The 22,716-nt window shown below is 40.7% G+C and overlaps 3 protein-coding genes across 4 annotated transcripts; 1 reads left to right on the top strand and 2 right to left on the bottom strand.

The window, feature by feature from the left end:
* Positions 1 to 1,854: 1,854 nt before the first annotated feature.
* LOC131465186 (prostaglandin E2 receptor EP4 subtype-like) lies at positions 1,855 to 6,473 on the top strand. The gene is made up of 2 exons (XM_058637585.1): positions 1,855 to 2,670; positions 4,244 to 6,473. Exons 1-2 carry the CDS (start codon positions 1,855 to 1,857, stop codon positions 4,589 to 4,591), a joined length of 1,164 nt encoding a protein of 387 aa, XP_058493568.1. The 3' UTR covers positions 4,592 to 6,473.
* Positions 6,474 to 7,600: 1,127 nt separating this feature from the next.
* slc35e1 (solute carrier family 35 member E1) lies at positions 7,601 to 17,111 on the bottom strand. The gene is made up of 6 exons (XM_058638630.1): positions 16,723 to 17,111; positions 14,942 to 15,012; positions 13,592 to 13,729; positions 13,099 to 13,224; positions 12,571 to 12,816; positions 7,601 to 11,684 (listed from the first exon to the last, which is right to left on the bottom strand). The coding sequence occupies exons 1-6, from the start codon at positions 17,048 to 17,050 to the stop codon at positions 11,454 to 11,456; spliced, it is 1,140 nt and encodes a 379-aa protein (XP_058494613.1). The 5' UTR covers positions 17,051 to 17,111; the 3' UTR covers positions 7,601 to 11,453.
* Positions 17,112 to 17,906: 795 nt separating this feature from the next.
* On the bottom strand, positions 17,907 to 21,904 carry LOC131465784 (mediator of RNA polymerase II transcription subunit 26-like). 2 transcript variants are annotated; one of them, XM_058638681.1, is made up of 4 exons: positions 21,597 to 21,904; positions 21,361 to 21,472; positions 19,986 to 20,060; positions 17,907 to 19,884 (listed from the first exon to the last, which is right to left on the bottom strand). In XM_058638681.1, the coding sequence occupies exons 2-4, from the start codon at positions 21,430 to 21,432 to the stop codon at positions 18,370 to 18,372; spliced, it is 1,662 nt and encodes a 553-aa protein (XP_058494664.1). In that variant the 5' UTR covers positions 21,433 to 21,472; positions 21,597 to 21,904; the 3' UTR covers positions 17,907 to 18,369. The 2 variants fall into 2 exon arrangements, with proteins under 2 accessions (XP_058494664.1, XP_058494662.1); XM_058638679.1 differs by having other exon boundaries at positions 21,361 to 21,904.
* Between the last annotated feature and the right edge of the window lie 812 nt (positions 21,905 to 22,716).

Raw genomic sequence — 22,716 nt, 5'->3', positions numbered from 1 at the left:
TTGTGTACTTTTTAAAATGTGTATTTTTATTTTTACTTAGATAATGTTTTTTTGGAAGTACTGTACTTCACATCCATTACTGAGTTAAAAAAAGGTTTGATGATGAGGACAGCTGAATTGGCGCAAATTAAGGTCCCTGAGTGAGAGACATTTGTGACCTTTGACCCATTTTGACTGATAGATTATGTGTTTACATGTTTTATTTTGTCAGCATTTTAATTTGTACACGACACAAGAAAGAACCCCAACCTTGTTAAAAAAGTAACTAAGTAACTTACTCTGAGTAAATTTTAATCTACTTTTTTACTTTAACTTGAGTACATTTTCTAGACCAGTGATTTTTACTTGTACTTAAGTAAAATGTTATCAAAATACTGGCACTTTTAATTGAGTAGAATATTTCAGTACTCTTTTCACAAAACAAATCTATATTCAGGTACAAATTAAGTGACTTGATTTGACTTGAAGCATCAACAGTGAAATCTAAGGCAGACTAAAAGGATGAGGACCGATGCGGATCTGCAAAGTGGTTCTGATTTGTGTTTTGATGTTGTTGATTGGTTACAGTCATCACTGATGCTTTTATTACAGCGAGTGGGAAAAGTGCCAGCATTCATTGCACAATCCGACCGAGAACCCCCACAAACACTGGACTGAATTAAACCACACATGTAATACAGTATGAGCTGCAATGGTAACAGAAACCCCTCCGCTTAAGCTGCAGACATTTATCCTGTCAAAAAAGAGTTTTCACAAGGGAAACGGGAGAAACCGACACAAGAAAGAGGAAACCTAATAGAGCATAATTTCATCAAACTTTTCTCTTCCAATACAAATGCTCCTTTTTCTGGTTGTGCTTTAACGATCAGCTCATCAAATTTAAACATTTGACATATGACAAGCCCATCTTCTGAATGCTGCTGATTTGTATAATATTGGATGTCACACAGAGACTGAAACAAACTTTTCCATGGGTGGTTTTATGCGTCGCTGCAAGTTATAACACAAAGCAGCACCAAGAAGGTGGAGGTATGTGTGGATTATGTGCATGTAAACAATTACATAATGAGGATTTCACAGCAAGAATTTCAGCTCAGTGAAAGTCCAAAGTGCTGCAGTGGTTTACAAACACAGAACGAGATCAACATCAGCATATTTAACTTTAAAAAAAGCCTTGTTTTTGCCATAATTAAGTAAATACAGTGCCTTCAACGTTTCCAAGTCTCTTTATTTATTGTGATTTGACATAAAACCTTAATATGATGGCTTCATCATTTGACATAAAGTTTTTAAAGTATTTTACAGCCAGAGAAACCAAAATGATGTCATCATAAATGACTTAACTATGTATGAAGCCTCATTAAAGTTGTAACTCTTCATTAAAACCCCACTTTGGCTACAAACTGAGTTCGTTCACACACATATGACTCATGTAGGAAGCCTCTTCCAGTGTCTTGCTTTATCTGTACTCTCTCAAACTGACCCCTTGACAAGTTGCCATAACGTTACGCACAGCTGACGCTACAACTGGATGACATGAGAGACATACAGCGGAAGTTGTAAGTGGGGGAAAAATAGCATATTTTCCACTTTATCTGTGGCTTTCGCTCCATCCTCCTGTCAAACTGCTGCTGCTGCTGCTGGGTGGTTCACTGCATGTAGAGACATCCCACCTCTGTGCGCACAGACAGTGTGGCTCATTACTGGAAAGCAAATGGCATGAGTCTTCCAGAGAAGATATCAAGGGGGGCTTATCTAATGCTGCAGGAGGTTAAAGAGGAAATGCTCTCCCACATCCACAGCAGAGCAGAGGAAATGTCACTGACGAACGCCAGCATGTGGGTGACTGTGGCGATGGAGAGCCACAACTTTACGCACGGATCCCCGGTCTCCGTGAACAAAACACAGACTCTGCAGTCAGAAATGGCCAGTGTGCAGACGGCCATCAGTTTGCCTATTTTCATGTTTGCTGGAGGAGCCATAGGGAATTTGATCGCAATAATCGTCCTTTCAGTGTCGAGACAGGAGAGAAAATCCTCGGCTTTCTACACGCTGGTTTGCGGTCTGGCGGTCACGGACCTGCTCGGCACCTGCCTGGCCAGTCCACTCACCATAGCCAACTACCTGGACCAGCATGTGCTGAGAAACCAGCACGCGTGTGAGTTTCACTCCTTTTTGCTTCTGTTTTTCGGTTTAACTGGACTCAGCATCATATGCACCATGGCAGCGGAGCGCTACCTGGCCATCTGCTGCCCTTACACCTACCAGCGCTGGGGTGTGGACAGACGCTTCGCGCAGAAGTTCCTTTTCTTCATTTACTTAAGTCACATTTTCCTCTGCTGCCTGCCGATGATGGGCATGGCGAGGAGCGAGCTGCAGTCGTCCGCCACCTGGTGCTTCATCGACTGGAGAACACAAGACCCGGCGGCCGCCGCTTACTCCATCATGTACGGCGCCGTCAGCCTGCTGCTCATCATGGGAACCATCGTGCTGAACCTGGCGGTGTGCGGAGCGCTGCTGCTGATGCGGCAGAGAACCGTGCAGCGGCCCGTCACCAGAGCCAGTGTCCGGCAGCGGTGGAAGGCTCTGTCCTCGGCCGCAGAGACGCAGATGATGGCGGTGCTGGTGACGACCTCCGCGGTGGTTCTGGCCTGTTCTGCACCGTTAGTGGTGAGTCAGTGTGGCAGACCGTTAACCAGACTGTCTGCAGTGGTTGTCCATCTATTCTAAAGAAGCAACAACTGTACTCAAGTACAAAAAGGCCTTTCCCCCCTTAACAAGTAAAGGAACTCATGACATTTTAGATTTAAGTCTACATTACATATTTACTTTAAAATTCAAATTGCTACATTTAAAATTCACATACAGTGACCTGACACCTGCTGCCTGACTTTAAAGGTTAAGTGTAATTTCAAGTCAAACTGTTTTTAAATATTATTCTTTTTTTTAACTAGAAAATTACCACTGATCTAGATTCACAGTTAGTCAGCAAAATGGAAAACAATGGAGTTTAACTTTTGAAAACCAAATAATGTCCACAATGTAAATTTAATGTCCATTAATTTCAATGATAAGTGGCATTATAGATGAGAATTTATTATATAACATAACTTAATAGGGGTATCATATTTCACAGAGATTAGAAAAAGAAACAAGTCAACTATTTCAGATTAGAAAATGAAAATTCATTGCATCTGTTCTCTGAAGCAAAAGTAGACACACAAATTAATTAAATTTACCTAACTTACTAAGTTAAATGAAGACAATTTCATGTCCAAATGCCATTGATCTATGGTAACAACTAGTCTTTTAAGTTAAATTTGGTTTGTATTTGTGTTATTTGCCCACTCAAATGTCACTCACCCATTCACATATATTCATTCATTCATACAGCACATCTACAGTATACACAGTGATTTTTCTATCACATCTGTCATCTCCATCACCATCAGCCTCCAAGTGTCTTGCCCAGGGACTTATTCGCTTGTAAATTATAGCAACAGGGGATTGAACCCAAACCTTCCGCTTGGAAGATGACTCCCTCTACCGCTGAGCCACAGCAGCAGTTTGATTTTAACTTGTTAACTTAAAACGTAATTTAGGTATGTGAGTTTTCATGATAACAAGATCACTTTTCATGGATTCATGGATACATCTGGAAAGTGTTGATAAACCTTGTGGCAGTGAGCCTCATTTGAGAAGCACTGAGTTGAATAAATGTAAGCTTATACTTTCTGATACCTGATAATAGGGAGGAGCCATCTGCAGGCAACAAATTCCTCATACACAATATTACACATATTTTCAAAGTTTGTCTGTCCATAATTATAGTTTTGCCTGTTTTCTTTTTCTATCTGAAAATACTTGAAGGACATTTGTGTTGTTGTTGTATTCACATAAAGTTCTGAGAATATGAATCGTTGAATATAAATCAGATGGATTTATGATCGTTCTCAGTTGCTGTGTTTAATGTTTTTTTTTGTTTTTTTCAGGCAAAAACTCCAAAATTCCCTCAGCTCATATAAGACTCTAGCTTATAATTATGTTATATAGCTGGAACCTTTTTTCATAGTCGATTAATCGAGTAAACATTTGACGTTTGGTCCACAAAATGTCAGAAAATGTGACCGATGTTTCTCAAACCTAGAAAAGATAAGGTTATATATATATCCGTGGTAAAGCATTTACAAAAGTTGAATTTACACTATGATACACTGTAGTGACTTGTTTTATTATCCTTTAGGTTCGAGTGTTCGCCAACAGCTTCAAGATGAAAACTGACCCCAAAGCTGACCTGGCAGCGATCAGGATTGCCTCGGTTAATCCCATCCTCGACCCCTGGATCTACATCCTGCTCAGGAGGTCTCTGTTTCGACGGCTGCTCAGTTTATCCAGACGAAGCAGCAGCACTCGCAGCAGTGCCTCCTCGTCACCACAGAGGAATCTGTTCTATCCTGACATCATGAGGGACAGCCACATGTTCACGCAGTTAATGTGCAGCACAAACATCATCACTCAGCTTCCTGCCACTGTCAAATTTACTCCGTGTGACACAGAAAGCCTCCAGCAGACTTCACACACAGCAGACTGACGGCGTGTTTTGACATGAGCGAACGTTTGCAGCGCGATGCAGCCATGCAGACTCTGAACCTGTGGTGAGACGGAAACACAGAGGACAGAGCTGGACAGAGCTGCTGCAGGATCTAGTATGCAGGACTTGTGGCCTGGTGTCAACACAGCAGTTGGTCCTTTTCTTCCCTGCTCACTCCCACCAGCACAGTGTCTCTGAGTCTCTAATCACCTTAAGCTGGGGACATACTACAAGATTCACCGTTGGACAGAGTCTGCACCAGTCAGCACTAGTTGGGGACATAAATCTGTTAGTGTGTGAGAGTAACAGACCCGACCCGACCTCAGTTGCAGTCAGTAAAACATGTTTGAATTCTTTGAGCCGACTCTGGACACAATCGGGTAATACTGTACTGATTACTGACCCAACTGCAAACACATGCTGCCAACAGCCAAAAATGAAAGAGAGGAGGAGGGACACAGGAAATAGTGTCAGAAGAAAGACAACGGGAAGCAGCAGGAATATCAAAGCAACAATGGTGAATTTTGTTTACCCTTTAAACCAGGGTCTCAAACTTAAATGACCGTGGGGCCACTCAAGTGAAAAATATTTTTGTGGAAAAGCAACTAGTAAGGGTGCGCGCTATGAGCTTAAAATGATAGATATTTCACAGAATCTCAAAATAAAAGAGTGTTGACAAGTGGTGGGCCACATGAAACAGATTGGAGGGCTGCATGTGGCCTGTGGGCCGCGAGTTTAAGACCTCTGCTTTAAACTGTTGCTCTCCTAGACATGGTCACTCTCATGAGTGTGATGCTTTGTGATCCCTCATCTGGTGCGGCCATTAAATCTGTTCTCCCTAGTCTTTTAATCGTCATAAAATAAATCTGCAGAAACCAGTAAACACCTTTTAGTGTGAACTCCAAGTGTTTTCAAAAATGGCGACGAGAGTGAAAGTTGTGTAGTGTGTCCCCAGCTTTAGTCACAACTGGGCCACACTGACAAGCAGTGGTAGCTAGCATTAGCCAATAGTGTTGGCCAGTATGATTAAAAGCTCAAACTTAGCACCTACAGACGTCCAGGGTTAGTTTATCAGAACCTACGGTTATTACTAGGTTTCTGTATGTAAACTACATACACTAAAATCAATACAATTCTGGGAACCGTTAACATTTGTTGTAGAAATGCCAATACTTTAGCTTCAAGCTACGTAGGCTAACTGTTAGCACTTACCTGTGGAACAGAAAAGAGGACACCTTCATGCCGTCCTCTCCCACAGTGCTTGTCCTTTTTTCCCCCCACTTTGCGCCGTTTGGCCTCTCTAAACTGGCAATATTTTTGGAGGTGTCATGTCCACTATGTCCATTACTGCACCTTCTGATACCTGTCCAGCTGTAACTGGAGTGTCCCGCCCCCTCACTGTGATTGGCTGGAGGATATGAACATACTGGTCAATTCCACCCAGTGTGTCTCCAGAGGACTGGTAACGGGGATTTGTAACTTGTTGTCCACTTTGTTGTTGTTGTCTTGTTGTACTCCATACTGTATCTCCTGCAGGCTGATCAAGAGCTCAATTTATTTTTGAGGCCTTATGGGTTTTCAAGTGACCTCTGAAACCATACAAACGACACTTGAATGTAATGTGATTTGCTCGGCATTGAAATGTTGAAGTTGAAATAAATCTGATATCAACCAGGCACGCTAATCGCCGTCCGCAGTGGTCAGTGTTAACCCATGTAAAAAATAAACAATTAAAGGACACACCCACCATGCAAAAGTGAAATCGTGGCGCAGCTGAGGTCAACAGTTCTGGTATCAGAGCATGAAACCTCTGGGAAACTCCTCAGGAGAGATATTTTGCATTAAGGTCTGGGACATTTCAAACTCTGGTTTGAGCTGAATAAATAAAAAAAAACTGGCTGAATTCTTAAGCTGCTCTCCCTTTTTAATTTAATTTATTATCACATGATATGATATGATATATTATTATAAGATTCTTGTAAACCTCTTACTTACTGACTGCACCTCACACTGCAGTGGACGTCTGTAGAGTCAGGTATCCAGAAAACATTTGCGATTATTAGAAGATAAATAGGATTTTACAGATTTAAGTGTCACCAGGAACATTTAAATATTTAGAAGACCACATTTTTAATTCTCCATCACCATATCAACATCCTCATCAGTATCCAGCTCCTGGTACGAGGATAGTCTCTCTACTCTCGCAAAACCCTCACCGGCCTTGAAGAGCATAATGTCACTACTTAACTCATCAACTTCCATTATTTATTAATCCCATGTCACTAATGCGACGTCAGGGTCTGCACAAACGTACTTAAATCTTAAATGATGTACGTTTATGATCTTGGGCATTCATGATTCATAATACACACAGTTGTATTTGTATAAAATACATCCGACTCTGTGTTTGTAGATACAGTATGTGTGACCTGGGGTTGTCTCTCCCTGTGTCTCATCGTGTCAAATAAAATAAACCCAACACATGAAACACTCACAACTTCATCTAAGAATAAATAGCAATTGAAAAGCTGAGTGCCTGTGGATCAGGGAGGGCAATGTACTGTATGTGTATTGTTTTGACCACTAGGGGGCAGAAAAAGTTTAATACAACCTGATCGGGATCATTGACAACAGTAAATCCATACATACAAATCAATATTTCATCATCTTACAGTATTCGTATGTTAGTCCATTATTGAAAGGGCTTGGAGCTCCTAATGAAAACTATTGGATTGCTCTTGTAAGATGCTGCTGGACTATGCTCATAAACCACTGTGTTAAATGTACAAGTTCATACTGAACCACAGGACTGAACTCACTGGATCATTTCCGTTCTGCTTTAATTATACATACAATAGATTATGGTAATAGCAGTGAAAATCAAAAGCCTAATAAAAATCTTATATCATTGACTCTTTCAATAAAATTTCCTTCTGGCTTTTAGTTGCGTTTAATTTTCGAAGACAAGACATTGAATTATACAGGCATGTTATAAAAGACACATTTCAGTAATCCATGATGCTTTTATTCCCCCCTCCCCCACATTTAAAAATAGCATTTACTAAAATATAAGTGGACATGAAGAGTGTGCTGAGCTGCACTCCTGTACATTTTTAAACCTTGACACCATAAATAAGTCTATAAACAGTGGTGAAGTAAAAATTATGTCTCAAGACCCATTAAAAGACACACAGACACACAAAACCAAACAGTTGTACAGGTTTTTACAAAGTTGTACTCTTTCTTCACTCGTTTGACTTTTGCGTCCTGGGTGAAGAGCTTTACAGATGAGAGCCATTATCCAAACTCAGTTAGTTCACTGTACAGAAACAAAACGACCAGCAAGATGCTGAGGAGCAAACTCAGAGGGAAACTTGTTGGCATTTATAAATTTGACATCTTGTAAATGAGGCCGGGGAAAAACTCTCATGTCTTAGGCAACATGAGTAAAAGACAAAAAAGAAAACAGGAAGAAACTCCAGAGATTAAAACATGAGCTGCAACAGTGAGATTAACCACTAACAGTTTTCCGTGTACCAATTTCTACTACTATTCGTTTCTCCCAAATCACCAAAGTTGCTTTTACATCCAAAAGTCAAGACTTGACTAGAACATTTTGAAAAATGAGTGCAAGCTCTGAGGTGTCAGTTTGCACTCGGGTATTACATTCCTACACCATGAACCGACAGTTTCAGTTTGACTGGATGCACAAAGTCCTGCTATTTGAATCATATCACAGACTCCAAAGCAGAAATGTGCAGATTCATTCATTTACTTTGACATAACTCTGAATTAAGTGAATTAACTCACAGCTACAGTTGCTTCACATGTGCATGACACAAATCAATTGGTTTGATATACAAATAAAGGACAGTTGTAGTTACAATATGCATCTGTATATCTAAAAAAAAAAAAAAAAAAGTCCCAATTACTGGCCGATGCTCAATCGAGGTGTTTTTCTGATAATTAGAAAACAGGCTCCAGTGTTTTCAATGTTTCCGAAGAGGAACTGTACAAATAAATGTATGAAGAAAGCAGTTTAAATGCAAGTCGTGCATGTCCATCACCTAGACTGACAGTTTTCTGCCACCTGACAAAGCAGTCAGTCCTCTGCTTTGCTTCTCGCTTTCCTCACCAGCTCATCGCGTCACTGCATTCCATTTCCAGTATACTTCCGTCTGTACATCTTAATTTAATGCAGCTCAACAGCCTCAAAAGTGCACAACTGTCAACAAGTATACAAACTGTACCAGCAGTCCCAACTAAAATGGACATTTGAGTCATTAGTTATTACGCCAGGGCTGTTAAAACTCACGATGTAACATCATTCAAGTGTTAAAAACAAAAGATAGAATATGAATGAGCCATGGATTTTGAAGTAAAAAAGCTGAAAAAAAAAGCTTTCAGTCTACAGATGGCATGTTTCCCCCCCCAAAATATTAAATCTGTATTGATTTAATTGCAAAGATAGTTAAATTACCCAAAAGAAATGTAAAAAAAACCCTTGATATTGCTGCAGTGAGATGCTTAAGAGTCCATTAGAGATAATAGAAGCATTCATGCCAGGAGAGAAACAAGCAAGAGGCATTTCCTGAAATAAATAATTCAAAGAGTAAAAAAAAGAATTAATGATCAGTATAAATCAATAATGATAATCAAGGTTCAGCTTAACCTGAAATTACAGCTGGGTCTCCAATTGCACAAACCAAAACTTTGATTTCATGCACGTCTTGTTTAAAGTCAAAAGTCTGTCCAGTCACTGTCTGACAGCAAACAATACGAAGAACGCTTAACATTGAAACAGCCGCACAAGTTAGTTAGTAACTCAACTGATGTCATAACAGAACAACACATTTAGATGTTTCATGATGTGCAAAGTTGACAACGGCCTCGGTTGAAAAAACAAAAACATGATAGAGCAGCTTTGGTTCAGGCTGAAAAATCACCTGACGGGAAAGAACGATCCTACTCATTCCGAGAAGCTTCACAGATCAATACGACAAAAAAATCAACAACTAATTGCATTAAAATAGACTCTTTCACTTCAAACCACGAGTGAAATAATTCATTTTAACATCCCTATGATATTTTACATAGACTCTCTAAGAAAGATGAAAACATCATGCATGCATGATGACAGTTACATGGAACAGCTGAAACGTACAGAATGATGAAGCATCGTACTGTTTTTTTCACCATTTATGCTCCACAACAGCAAATGTTTGGGGACGACGACTGATCATAAACAGAGAGTGCGTGTGTGGTTTTGTGAGACAATTTCAGAAAGGCACGTTTTCAACAGTGGCAGTTAAAAACTAGTCTGACTGCAGTTCTTTTTGTTTTTTTTACAGATTTTTACAGAGTGGGAGTGTTTTTCTTCATCAGGCACTTGTATTTTTTTTGTTTCCGACCGCACACGTTCGTTACAACAGGCACTGTAACATTTGCCGGTCAGCACTAAACAAAGTAGAGAGCTGGCTGATGGGAATGTCGTGAGTGTTTCAGGAGTTTAATCACACACCAAAGCATTTACATTTTTAAAATTGTGAACTTGTGGTGTTACAATAAAAAGACCTGGTATTAACATCAGTCCCGAGTGATCCGATCACTCACAGGCAGCAGTGAGTGCAAGGTGGCCGCAGTCCTGAGCATGCATCAGAGCAATCTGGCCTCGGGATGCATTAAAGACCGACTCCTCCACTGATGCCCTTACTGTTGTTCCACTGTATTTTTTTCCACTAACCAGAGGTCATACATTTATTTATCTGTAGCACAATATTAACTCTGATCATCCCGATTTATTTTCTGTAAGAGGTTAAAATTGAAACTCATGTTACAGCAGCACACTCACTCGGCTCATCCTGACTCTTTTCTTCCACTCACAGAAACACACATCGACAGCTTACATATTTGTACAGTAAAAAAAACACTTTTTGTCGTGATTTACAGAGATTCCGTCCGTTTGTATTTGAACACAGCGTGGGTGAAGACAGATCCAATCTCATGTGGTCACGAAGAAGAAGACGCATCCAAGACACCAGGTGTGAACTCAACTCTGTCCACTTGTGATTGGATCTCTCAGGACTGACGTTAATACCAGGTCCAAAACGGAGCCAGAAAAATCACGGACAGTGGGATTTTATCCTCTGAAAATTATGAATGAATGTCGAAAAAAATGTTTTTAGCAACTCATTGAATAGTTGTTGAAATACCTCTGCACTGAGCTCATGCCGGCTGATCAAATAACAACAAACAAAAATCTACAAAATCGCATATTTCAAGACTTTTCAAAGTGACTGTTGCCTGAAATCCTTCATGGTCCTCATTCAAATCCCATCTGCCTTTTAAAAAGAGGGACAATGTGAAAAATGTGTTTCGCCCTCAGATCCAGACAAATGCCTCATGAAGAAAAATGACAGTATGAAGCATGAAATGCCTACATCACACTCTTGTTTGGGTGTCATAAGCATAATAGTATGATTACATCTCACATCCTTGCAAACTAAAATAAAATCCAAAACACTGACTGGGTTGAGTTGTGAAATCAAAACCTTTCAGACATTTCCAAACAGTAAACTACCATTCCCACTAAAGGCGCCTGATAAAAATTATAAACTGTCCCCCACAGTCAGTACCCAAGTAATAAATGGACAGTGAGACATAATGCAACGCTGTCACAAAAATGAAGTTTAAACAGGGAGGAGCGTGGAAGCAGTCACGTCACTGGCCCGTCAAAATCGACTTCCTGTCAGAACAAACAGCACTTGCCTTCAGTCTCGAGTGTGAAGCAGGGTGAAGGGAGGGCCGCTACACACACAGTAATGTCGATGACGGCAATCCAGCGCGACGACAGACTCCTCCTTTACACCACGTACTGGTGGTTGCCGCTGTAGTTTGACGTGTAGGCCTGCCGGCTGTACTGAAAATGATCAGTCAGCACGTTGTTCCGACTGTGCTGCTGCTGCTCTAACCCATGGGAAAAAGGCACTGAACCGTTGCCCTGGATCTTCTCCAGCGCTGGGTTGTCAAAGGACACCAGGTCCTCCTTGGAGCTCGGCAGCAGCTTCTTCTGCCTGTTTGCATCGTACTTGGCCTGTAAGCAGAGGACAAGGGAATATGGTTCTAAAATCTAAAAACGTTTCCTATGCCACTGCACTGTGGCTGTCACCCAAATAACACCAAAAGGATTTACTTTCAAGTTGATTGGCAAGTGGCTGCAAGTTGGACAGAGTGTGAGTGACATGGGAGGATATTTTGGAATGTAAATGAGGTAAATCACAGACACGCCTATCACAGTTATGTAGACTCAGTTTGTTGCACAATATCTGTGATTGATTGAAGATGTTTAGTTTGTCCATTGTGGGCTATTGCAAAAACACGCTGGTACAAACGCTGGGGCCTCTGATCTGGCTCCTGAAATACATATGAAAGGCTCAATCTAGGGGTAATAAAAAAAATCACCTATGAAAGATGAAGTATAATTAGTTTATCTTCAACTTCTGCCAAATGAAAATAATTCCACCTAAATCTTGCACACTGAACCTTTAAGGATTCTGCAGGATTTTCCCAAAGAAACAGGTGTTAAATAGTTGAATATATGCCGCGAACGAGGTAAGAAAGTACCCGGGTGTCAGAACCAAGAAAAGCATTTTTTCTGTATTTTAACCAGAGACACATTAGAAAGAGTCACATGCCCCATAATGTTGCCTCACGTGGTTATCTTACACACAGGTTCAGTTGGCAGCTGTTTTCAAAGCACATCCAGCTAGCAGACTGGAATAGTTAGAAGCAGATCATTTGACCCTTTGCTATCTAACGTACAAGATAACTGAACCATTTAAGTTTATGTTAGCTCTTAATGTCACTAATGCAGTGTTTCAAATTCAATTTTATGACAATGTACAATTTCAATTATATTTTTCACTAGTAATGACAATCCTTAGATGTTCAAGTACCTGTGAGAACCCAGGGAAACTCACCTTGTTGTAAAGAAAAACTCCAACTATGGCTGTCATCATACCCATGACATTGGTGAGAGTGACTGGATTACGCAGCATCAGAAGCGAGATGCTGATGACCATGATTCTCTTGGTGGCGTTGGCGACAGCGTAGCTGAGCGGGCTGACGATGTTGAGCACACTAAAGGCGATGACGTTCTGGGCGAAGTTGCAGAAGCCACTGATGAGCAGGAGGACAAAAGTACCTGTCCACCCAGAGATGTCAGACTGGGGGGGGGGGCACAGGGAGGTTAAAGTGTTATATCAGGTAATTCATAATCCAAGTTTCAAGTCAAATCCTGCTGAATTCCCTTATGATTATTAATTATTAATACAAGTATTAATGTTGACAAGTAAAAATGTCTGATCTTATATGCTGTCAAATAACAGTGGTTGGAAGTTTTGGTAAGACAAACATGAACTACCAAATGTCTCATCAAGAAACACGATTCACGACCAACAAATAAAGATACAGATGTTGGACATTTGACGTCTGTATTTTCAGCTCACCAGGTCTCCATTGACAAGGAACACAGAGAGATCTACAAGGACCCAAGTGGGCACCATGAACATCACTGCATTAAAGCCCAGGATTTTTAGGAGCCTTAGGTGGTGGATCCGTGTGTCGTGCAACACCTTTAGAGACACAAACAACAATAATATAGGTGAATTAGAAAGTAGTGGAAAACAAGAGCCATCATTTCCATCCATCCATCTTCTACTGCTACTACTGCAAGGCGGGGTACACCCTGTACAAGTCGCCAGTCCATCACAGGGCCACATAGAGACAACTGTCCACTCTCACTCCTACGGTCAATTTAGAGTATCCAATTAGCCTAACCGCCAAATCTGCATGTTTTTGGACTCTGGGTGGAAACCGGCGAACCCCCCCCCCCCCCCCCCACACACACACACAACACACAACACACAACACACAACACACATGGGGAGAACACACAAACGCCAGAACGGGATAAATAAAAATGACGGATTAAAAATGTACCTTTTTGGAGAAGATGTTCTGCAGAGAGAAGCAGAGTGTGGCAGCCAGAGCGCTAATTAATCCTGAAACATCGAAGGACAGCTCAGTCGCTGTGGCCAGCAGCACTCCGCCAATGATGGGGATGAGTGATACGTACACCTGCAACAAGGACCACACAAGAGACAGGGGGCAGCGTCAGCAAGAAGAAAAGCACTCAACCGACTGACGGTTACAGGTCCAATCCATAATGACAAATATACTCACTGAGTGCAGAGTGCATTCTAAAATAAGTCAAAGTCAACATTGGTAAGGTGATCTCAACAGGTGACCTCAACAGCTGTCCACTTAAAATGAAAGTTTCCTGTTGCAGAAGCAGAGCAACTTCTCAATAACATGATTCATATTATTTAACTCACAAAAACAATCTGAAGTTTAACAAACTAAGGAAAATTACACAGCTTGCTGGAGTCTAAGTATACTTTATAGACCAGTTCACAACTGGAAAGTGCTCGCTCCTTTCTGCAACCATGAACTTCAACAAAGGCCTCGGCTTATTTGGCAGAGGCCTCGTTTTCTGTCCTATTTCCGTTGTCCTGAAAGAGTTGAGCACTCGAGGAAAGAATAAATCATAATAATGCATTCAGTGCTTTAAAGATACACATTACACTTGGTATCCAAGATACTGTAGATAGATACTTTATTGATCCCGAAGGAAATTCATGTCACTAAAGATCAATTACTGTTGACACAATATAGGCGTTACTTATATTATATTTCAGTACATTCACTCAATTTATTTCATTACGGGGACTGATTCACCAGTTCATCTAAAATAAATTCCTCTGCTGATTTTCTTTCCTAATGCCCATGGGCTGATATCAAAGTCATCACATTGTGTTTCCTCACATAACCCTTCAGTCACCTGTATTACATTACCTTACATTACATGTCATTTAGCAGACGATTTTATCCAAAGCGACTTACAATGGAATTGAGTACAATCAGTCAGGAGTGGAGTCAAACTTGCGACCATGATGTCTTTCACACACAGGGTACCGGTCTTAACCACTGAGCCACTCCACGCCCCAACATGTACACTGCATGCCATTATATTATGTTTGCGAATGTGAATAAACAGAAAACCAGTTGACTCTTAATACCAGTAGAAGTGGGTGAATTTGGGGATTAACCAGGTGAAAGTGGCTGGTTTTTGATTTCCATCCTCCAGCATGAGTGACGGAAGCCCCTGCAGATGACTGTAACGTGAGCAGCAGTACAGACTCAGTGCTGTGCCACATCACCACCGCAGACTCTCCAACACTTGCAACAGAGCAGGCCTTGTGTCATGCTGGCTGCATCAAACCTACTCACCTTTACGGTTTGCTTCTCTTTCATGATAATTCTTGATAGCAGGACAACCCATATAGGCATTGTAGCTTTGACTGTGACAGAAACGGATACAAAACAGTGTGTCAGTTTTCATGTTTCAGCAGCAACTTGAGCTGAAAAGACTTGAGGTTAGGATTACAAAATGCTCATATGTTAGTGTGAGGTCCACACCTCTGTCAGTCGCTAAATACTGTATGTCTTCATATACAACTGCTAGGCTGCAAAGTTTATTCACAGAGTGAATGACGTGCTATTACAGCTTGTTTGCTCTGGTGTGTCTGACAATAAAGAGTCTATTCACCCTGGTAAAGTATAAAGTCAGCTGACACACAAAAAAAACATTAACAGATTAAGTCATATTTAATGATTTATTGCAGGAGTTATTCTAAAGTTCATTGACATGATTTCAGTTAGGACATAATCTTGATGTAGATAAACCTACATATTAAACAGCTTTAACAAAAACTGACAATGTAATATGTATTTTGAGGTACTTGTTATGTACTTCAGTATTTTTGGTTTTATTTGGAGATGTTTAGTTTACTGTCATTTATTCAAGAAAGCTGTAGCACGCTAAGGAGATGACACTATTTGTAATTTGTATGTATAACCTGTACTTTCAATGACTGTAACCTGCCAAAATGTCTGCCATAAAAAAGGCCCATTCGATTGAATCAGCCAGTTTGATTCTTAGACTGTTTATGACAGAATGAAGCTTCTAAACTGAGTGAATCTTGTGACGGCTATAGCCGTTCATGTAAGATGTGTAGCGAGGTTGGAGTTTGGGTTATTGAATTACACAGCAGGCAACATAACAACATTTCACATTTTTCTTGTTAGGAGAAATCAGTTACGCAAGGAGCTGACTTGTATCTGACCTGAGATTAAAGTTAATAAAGTTGGAAAGCAGTGTTTCCCACAAGGCAGGTGTATTTACACTTGTACTTACAGGTGGTCAGGCACGATCCGATTATAATTCAGTGACAGAAAACACATTTTAATGGTAGGGGACTATCTGCCTGTCAGTCATATGCAAACTGTGACTGAATAAATATGTAAGCACTGTCGCTGAATTTTGGCAAATGATTTTCTACAACGTAATTTACATGAATAAATATGGTTATGAAATATGCTGTTGTTCCTAAACAAAAACAAAACAAAACAAAACAACAAAAAAGAGGAAAGGTTGATAGATTTTCAGGGGAGCCTGAAGAACATGTTACTAAACATCTACATAATTATTTTCCTAATTAAAGAACAAGAAAGAGTAGTCTGATGTCTCGTATATGTATTATGAAGCTACAATTTGAAATACAGTACTTTCGGATTTTGATTTTCCAAACACTTTAAGTTTGTGAAATGTACTTGGTATCGGTTCGAGAAAGGAAATCAGCGGCATCACTACGTGCTCCTGAGACTGTGTTTTACTGAGTAACAACACGCAGCAGGTTCACTAATGGTCCGTCCCCTCCCACGTCACAACTGCATTCATTAACTAGGCTAGCTAGCTATCAGCAGCCCCAGCAGTTCATATAACGGAGCATTGGAAAAGAGGAAATATGTGGTTAAGAGCTCAGTGGTGAGTGCGTTCATGTTTCAGTTCACGACGCCATCACAGCACCGAGGCCACAAACGACTTCACTGTCGGTATCACCGAATTGTTCCGAGTTAGCCACAAAGCTAATAAGCTAACGCCAGCTGACGACAGGTCACCACAGTCGACACGCTCACCCCGTCACTGTCAAATAAGCCACTGTACTCACCCGTGTGCGCATATGAGACCGGGACCTTCCATATGCTGAAGTGAGCCGACACTGATGCGAAGTATTTTCCGAAGGCTAGAGGCAGGATATACCAGCGGTAGTAACTGCTCGGCAGTTCTGTTTTGGGGACTCCCCATGCTCGCAGGAGCGGCGGAAGGAAGACGACGATGGATATGATGTGAAACAGAGAGACGGTGACCGGGTACGGGAACCCGTTCAGGATGATCTTGTTGACAATGTTCCCCCCCGAGCTGACGGTGTACCAGCACACACACAACGAAACGATCCGGAGCCCTTCCCTGACCGGGGTCCGCTCCACCGCAGCCATCTTCCAGTGAGTGCGGAGTGACGAGTCACCGGAGGTGTGCGTGTGGCTGCACCGGGGGAGGGACGGCTGCCCTGCTCAAGTTACCCTCATACAACCACAGCCAATGAGAGCCTGTTTCCGGTCACAGCCTTCAAAATAAAAGACACACTTACGGAAACGGAAATCCATTGATCAGTCCCTTTGTTCATAAAACTGTTACTGGGCTCTCAACCCTCTGCTCTTTAACTGTCAACTGGTTTGCAGTTTTAAACCACTATTTTGTACTTTAATGTATTGTAACTTGTTCCTTGTATTTGAGATATTTATTAAGACATGTGCTACTGACCTCTTGGTCACGTTTGTAAATGAGATCTGGAGCTCTATGGTACGGGTCTCTTATCTGGATAAATAAAGGTTAAACACACATATACATACATGAATAAACTTAACAGATGCGTGTACATTCTGACATTTTCAGGGGAAGTCAACATTATATTAATGTTACAAATGCAGATTTATGCATCATTTTAACCATATAAAAATAATAATTTATTTTACCCCACTGCACCTCCACGTATTCCTCCTCCACTTATGTACATATTGTGTGTTTGTGTTACTGTATACATTGTTTATATCTTAGGTCAATTATTTATTTATTATGTTTTTCAATTTAAATGCACCCCAAAACACCAATTCAAATTCATTGTATGTGAAAATGTACTTTGTACTTAATATTTGCTTTCTTTGAACTCTTCAGTATCCCTTGTATAGAATGTTCTAGTCTTCTGTTGCGTCTTTGAGAGGTGGATTTCTCCCTCTCTATTTGAACCAAATGATCAAATCCACCCTAACTTTAGCAACAGAGGAGAAATTCAGAAACCGTTTCCTTGTTTTTATTTATTATTAACACATATCAAAATTGTGTCCATTAAAGGACTAAGTAGCAAGACATTCATTCTGCATTTGATTGAACACAAATGTCTCATTTCTGTACATTCACTATGGCTCTGTCTTGAGGGAAAACAATAGTTTTCATAAGGCAAACAATATCAAATAAAATGCCTTTAACTACTTCATTCAGCATTTAACAGTACAAAAAATGCAAAATTGAAGCATAACCTGCTTTGCTATTTCAAGTAATATTGTACAAAATAAATACACAGTAAAGGGAGAAGGCAAGTATAATATGAAATAAGTTCACATTATCAAAATGTTTAATCTTAGTTTTGTTTTTGTTTTTCTGTAAAAAGTAGGTTGGAGTATCAGCAGAAAAAGTCTGGAATGCAGTTACTGGATCACTTTTTCAAAATTCAGAATTATAAACAAACAGAAACCTGATTTTATTCCAGACAGACATATGGCAGTATGTTCAATCTGCTCTCATCTCCATGCAGGTCTAAAGAGATGCACTGTGACCAATCGTACCAGTTGCTCTTTGTGTCATAGCAGCCATTAACTCCCGGCCAGTGTTGTGTGTGTATTCTGCAGAGGTCTTCATTAACGATCTCTCGGCTAATCCCAGGTAAATCCTTGGCTGGTATTTCTGGTGTCAACATGTGTGTTTTCTTGGTTTCTTTTCTTTGGTGTTCTTGTGTTTTTAAGAACTCTGTCATGACAAAATGTGCCCCCGGAGTGTAGGCACCCGACAATGTCAGCACACTGCTTTGGTGGCTAAGATAAGATTGGATGCATTCGCTCCTTGACAGCTCTTTCCAGTCATTGTGCTGTAAGGGACTAGAAGGAACTGATGAATTCAGCTTCAGCTGTTCTGAACACTGAGGTTCATGTCTATCCCCCAGTTTGACCGCTTTCTCCACACCTACTTCCTTAGGAAGGGAATGCTTGATCTGCCCTGACACAGGGTCAAATAACAGTTTCCTATCTTTTAACCTGACTGGTTTTGTGCTGTCTTCTACAGTGTGCACATCTAACTTTACCATATGCCTACATTTCTGTCTTTTTACTTTACCTATATTGCTTAAAGGACCATTGTCTTCTAAACCTACTTTGTTGGACACATTTGGAAGCCTGCTTTGAGAGTCCACATCTGTAGACTGTGAGTGGTCACAACCCTGAGCACCAACACTTAAAGGTTGAGTAGAAGGCCCCAGCCCAAAAGTGTTCACAGGGCCAGGCCTCACTGTGAGGCTAGAAAGACTCTGCGGTTGTGTTGCAGTTTTTTTGACAATAGCTTCCTGTATCGGAGGTTGAGGACTATGCAAGGAGCCGTGAGGGCTTCTGGGTCGATACTGCCCTCCGGTGGCAGCTTGATGAGATCTAGATTGCTGTTGCAGAACTGATGCTTTCAACAAAGAGGGCTTGCTGTGTCCCAAGACACTTGGATGAGGTTGTACAGAGCTGACAGGGATTTTACCAAACCCATCTAATGACTCAGAAATATCCCTGTCTAAAGGTCGATGTACATTAAAATCTGTACACATATCAGAGCTGCTAACTTTTTCTTTGGATGGCAGTTGTTTGGAGTTCTGTATTTTATCAGTAAGAGTCCGTTTTGATATCTTGGCTGGTAAGAACTTCCCTTCCTTCTCGACACCCTTGCATTTTCTGTTTTCTGTTTTTTCTAACCTTGGGGGATGGCAATTGTTAAAATTATTTCTGTTCTTTAACTCTGGACCTGTTTTACACGATGGGGTGGTTGCAGTGGGCGAAGACATACAGGTAAGAACTCCACAGCTTGAAGACCATGATGCACCCGTGTGTTCTTTGGAAATCAACTCTTCCTCAGGCTCAATTAGCTTCTGCCAGTTGCGCAGCAGCTTCTTTGCACGTCTAGCAAGGTCCTCGTTGTTGGTTTTCTTTCGGACTTCGTTGATCAGCTTTCCAAGGCGGGTTTCCTTAAAGGAGAAAAGATTGGTTTTGAACAGCGCAGGTGACTTCTGAAAAGCAAGAATCAACTGTATCTTATTTAAAGTATTGTAGGTCTGAATGAAACTACCTCCAGTGCTTCTTTGGTGATTGGATATTTCTCCAAAAAAGAGATAACCTCCACGACTACACCCATGTTGCATATCTGCTGACAAAACAAATGGGTTTTTACATCACAATCTGGAAACTTCACAGTGTTAACATTACAAAAACAGCATTCAAGAATAGCCATTTAGTTGATAGATGTCACAGTTTGTGACTAAGCAACCTATAGGTCATGTGGTTGTTCTACCGAAAGAGAAGAGAGGCTATTAAAAGGTCATGAATAATTTGAATAGACTTTCAGACCTGCAGGTGCACGTCAAGAGACAATGTACTCATACTGGTTTCTGGCTCAATATGATCAAATGAGACTGCATGCAAATGTACCATTTTAACAGACAAGAGGACAATTTCAAATCTAAAAGCAGCTCTGTGTCAACTATATACATATGTAAGGAAATGTCAACCTGCTTCTGTGATTTTGACGGCACATCAAAGTCATGTGAGTGTTGTTAGACATGACTAGAGGAACTTCTTGATGGCAGTAATGCTATTTCTTACATACATACTTTACCATCAGAAGGCTGATGTACCTTGTTTTGTCATGTCCTGCCTATTTATTTTAAAACAAAAAATACATGTAAAACCCTGTTTCCAGGTACAATATATTCTAATAACTGGAGTTCTACATTGTTGCTTGGACAAACATTTGGTGGTTCCAGTTTCTTATTGAACAAGTAATTACTGTGCAATGCAAATGAAAAAATAACCAGATTATTGAATAGTGAAAACAATGTCTAGGTTATACCCAAGACATATGTAGAGCATATAATTTGCTTGTATTTGGGATGAATTAAACATAAATTTGTTTGACTGTGCTGAATTAAAAACCCAGAGGGTCCACCAGACCCATGAACACTGGCTGAGTAACAAAACTATAAACAGCACACAAGGGATTACATCAGCCAAGCCCTTCAGTTTAAATGAGTCTGTGGAGTTTAATGTTGGATGTTAAATAACATACACTGTACATATTGTTGAGAGAACAGTTAAATGGGACACACAGGTCCAGCAGTGTAATTTACTAGTAGCTTATCAAACAAATGGCAATCACATTAACATAATCACATTCATTTTTTGTTGTTGTCTTGTAGAGAGATATTAACAGTTTATTAACGCAATTAAATTCTTGGTTTGTCTCTCCATCCACTTGTTAAATATTACATATTGCATTTTGGGTGATGGAGCTCAGTATAACACAGAGATGTGAACATTAGCCAGCAGCAGCTGCCAGTGAGCCTGTGAGTCTGCCTGATACTGACTGTACGAGCCTAAAGTCTGACTTCGCTCATTGTCCACCTCTCATCACCCTCCGCTCTTTGGAAACTAGCGGACACACTCACGTTACTCTGGCCGTCGACGGCCTGTAGCAGCCGGTCTCTCATCACCTGCGGAGTGGCTGGAGCCGCTGTCATCGCCTGGCGATGGTGGTGGTGGCGGCGGTGACGCGGTTCACTGTGGACGGACAGCGAGGAGGAAACCTTCACAGGCTGTATGGAAGATTAAATGTAGGCGCAGGTATCATGTTGTACGACGCCTCCTGCTTTGTCTTCATTCATCGCCGCCGTCACGTACTTACTCAGGCTGACGAGGACAGAAGAATTTCGTCTCCGTGCAGCGGTTACCCACTCTAAAGAGTAGCCTCACTCGGTTCCTCCTCCTCCTCCTCCTCGACCTTCTCTCTTCCCGAGCTTTTTACGCATTGGTCCCTGGAAGCTACGTCAACGTCGCCGCCATATTGAAGTGACATGGGTCTGGTTGTGACGTGTTTATTGAACATTCCTTAGCATAAATCAATGTACGTTCATGTTTTAACGTATGACTGTATATTGTTCTAACGACGTACTTTTATTGTTAGAACTATGAAATATCACAAGATAACGCGAAAACGTGTTATACTAATGATGTATATAATGTCCTGTGTGTTATTGTGCGGGACTAAACAAAGTACGAGTTTGTCGACTATGGCAAGCCGATTTAAACATTTCACCGATATCTGCGACGTCATTCTTACTAGTCAAAACAGTAATGTTACAGATATCCCTGAATCAGTTTATACTCGTAAGATTCAAACTAATTTTGCCATTCATGTGTAACGAAATTGTAAATCTTTCTAATTCCAGTTTCAGATATCTATGTCATTATGACTACTCCTGATTAGGTATGGGACATACCACTTGTTTGTGTATGATACTGATGCCAATATCATAAATTCTTATACAGTGAATTTATTGTCATTATTTTAAGCAAACCTACGACTTATTTGCTCTTGTTTTACCTGATTCATCATTTATTTTAGTCTTAGTTGCCTATTTTCTCAATTCTTTCTTTTAAGCAACCTTATTTTAATTGACTATACACAGGCAGCCCATGGAAGGGAACTGGGCTTGTAACCACAGGGTTCCCGGTTCAAATCCTGGGACAGGTCAACCTGCACTCAGTTTGTGTGTGGTCACCACTGAGGTTAAATTCACTATCATAAAAAACTACTTCCTCTAAAATAAATACCAGTTCCTTAACTGTTGCTTGAGGCATCTTGGGGATTAAAGGACACAGGTTATAGTTTAAGCTATTAAGGAAACCATTTTGCACAAATATTTAAAATTGGCACTATATTAATGTGCCATGCTGCAATAACAACATACATGACAAAAGAAATTACATTTTGTTATTTTTAAGAGGAATGGAGAGTGCATGTT

The sequence above is a fragment of the Solea solea genome, chromosome 9 (genome assembly GCF_958295425.1).
Source record: "Solea solea chromosome 9, fSolSol10.1, whole genome shotgun sequence".
Lineage (NCBI taxonomy): Eukaryota > Metazoa > Chordata > Actinopteri > Pleuronectiformes > Soleidae > Solea > Solea solea.
The sequence above is the reverse complement of the archived record's forward strand: the minus strand, read 5'-3'. Positions and strand labels throughout refer to the sequence as shown.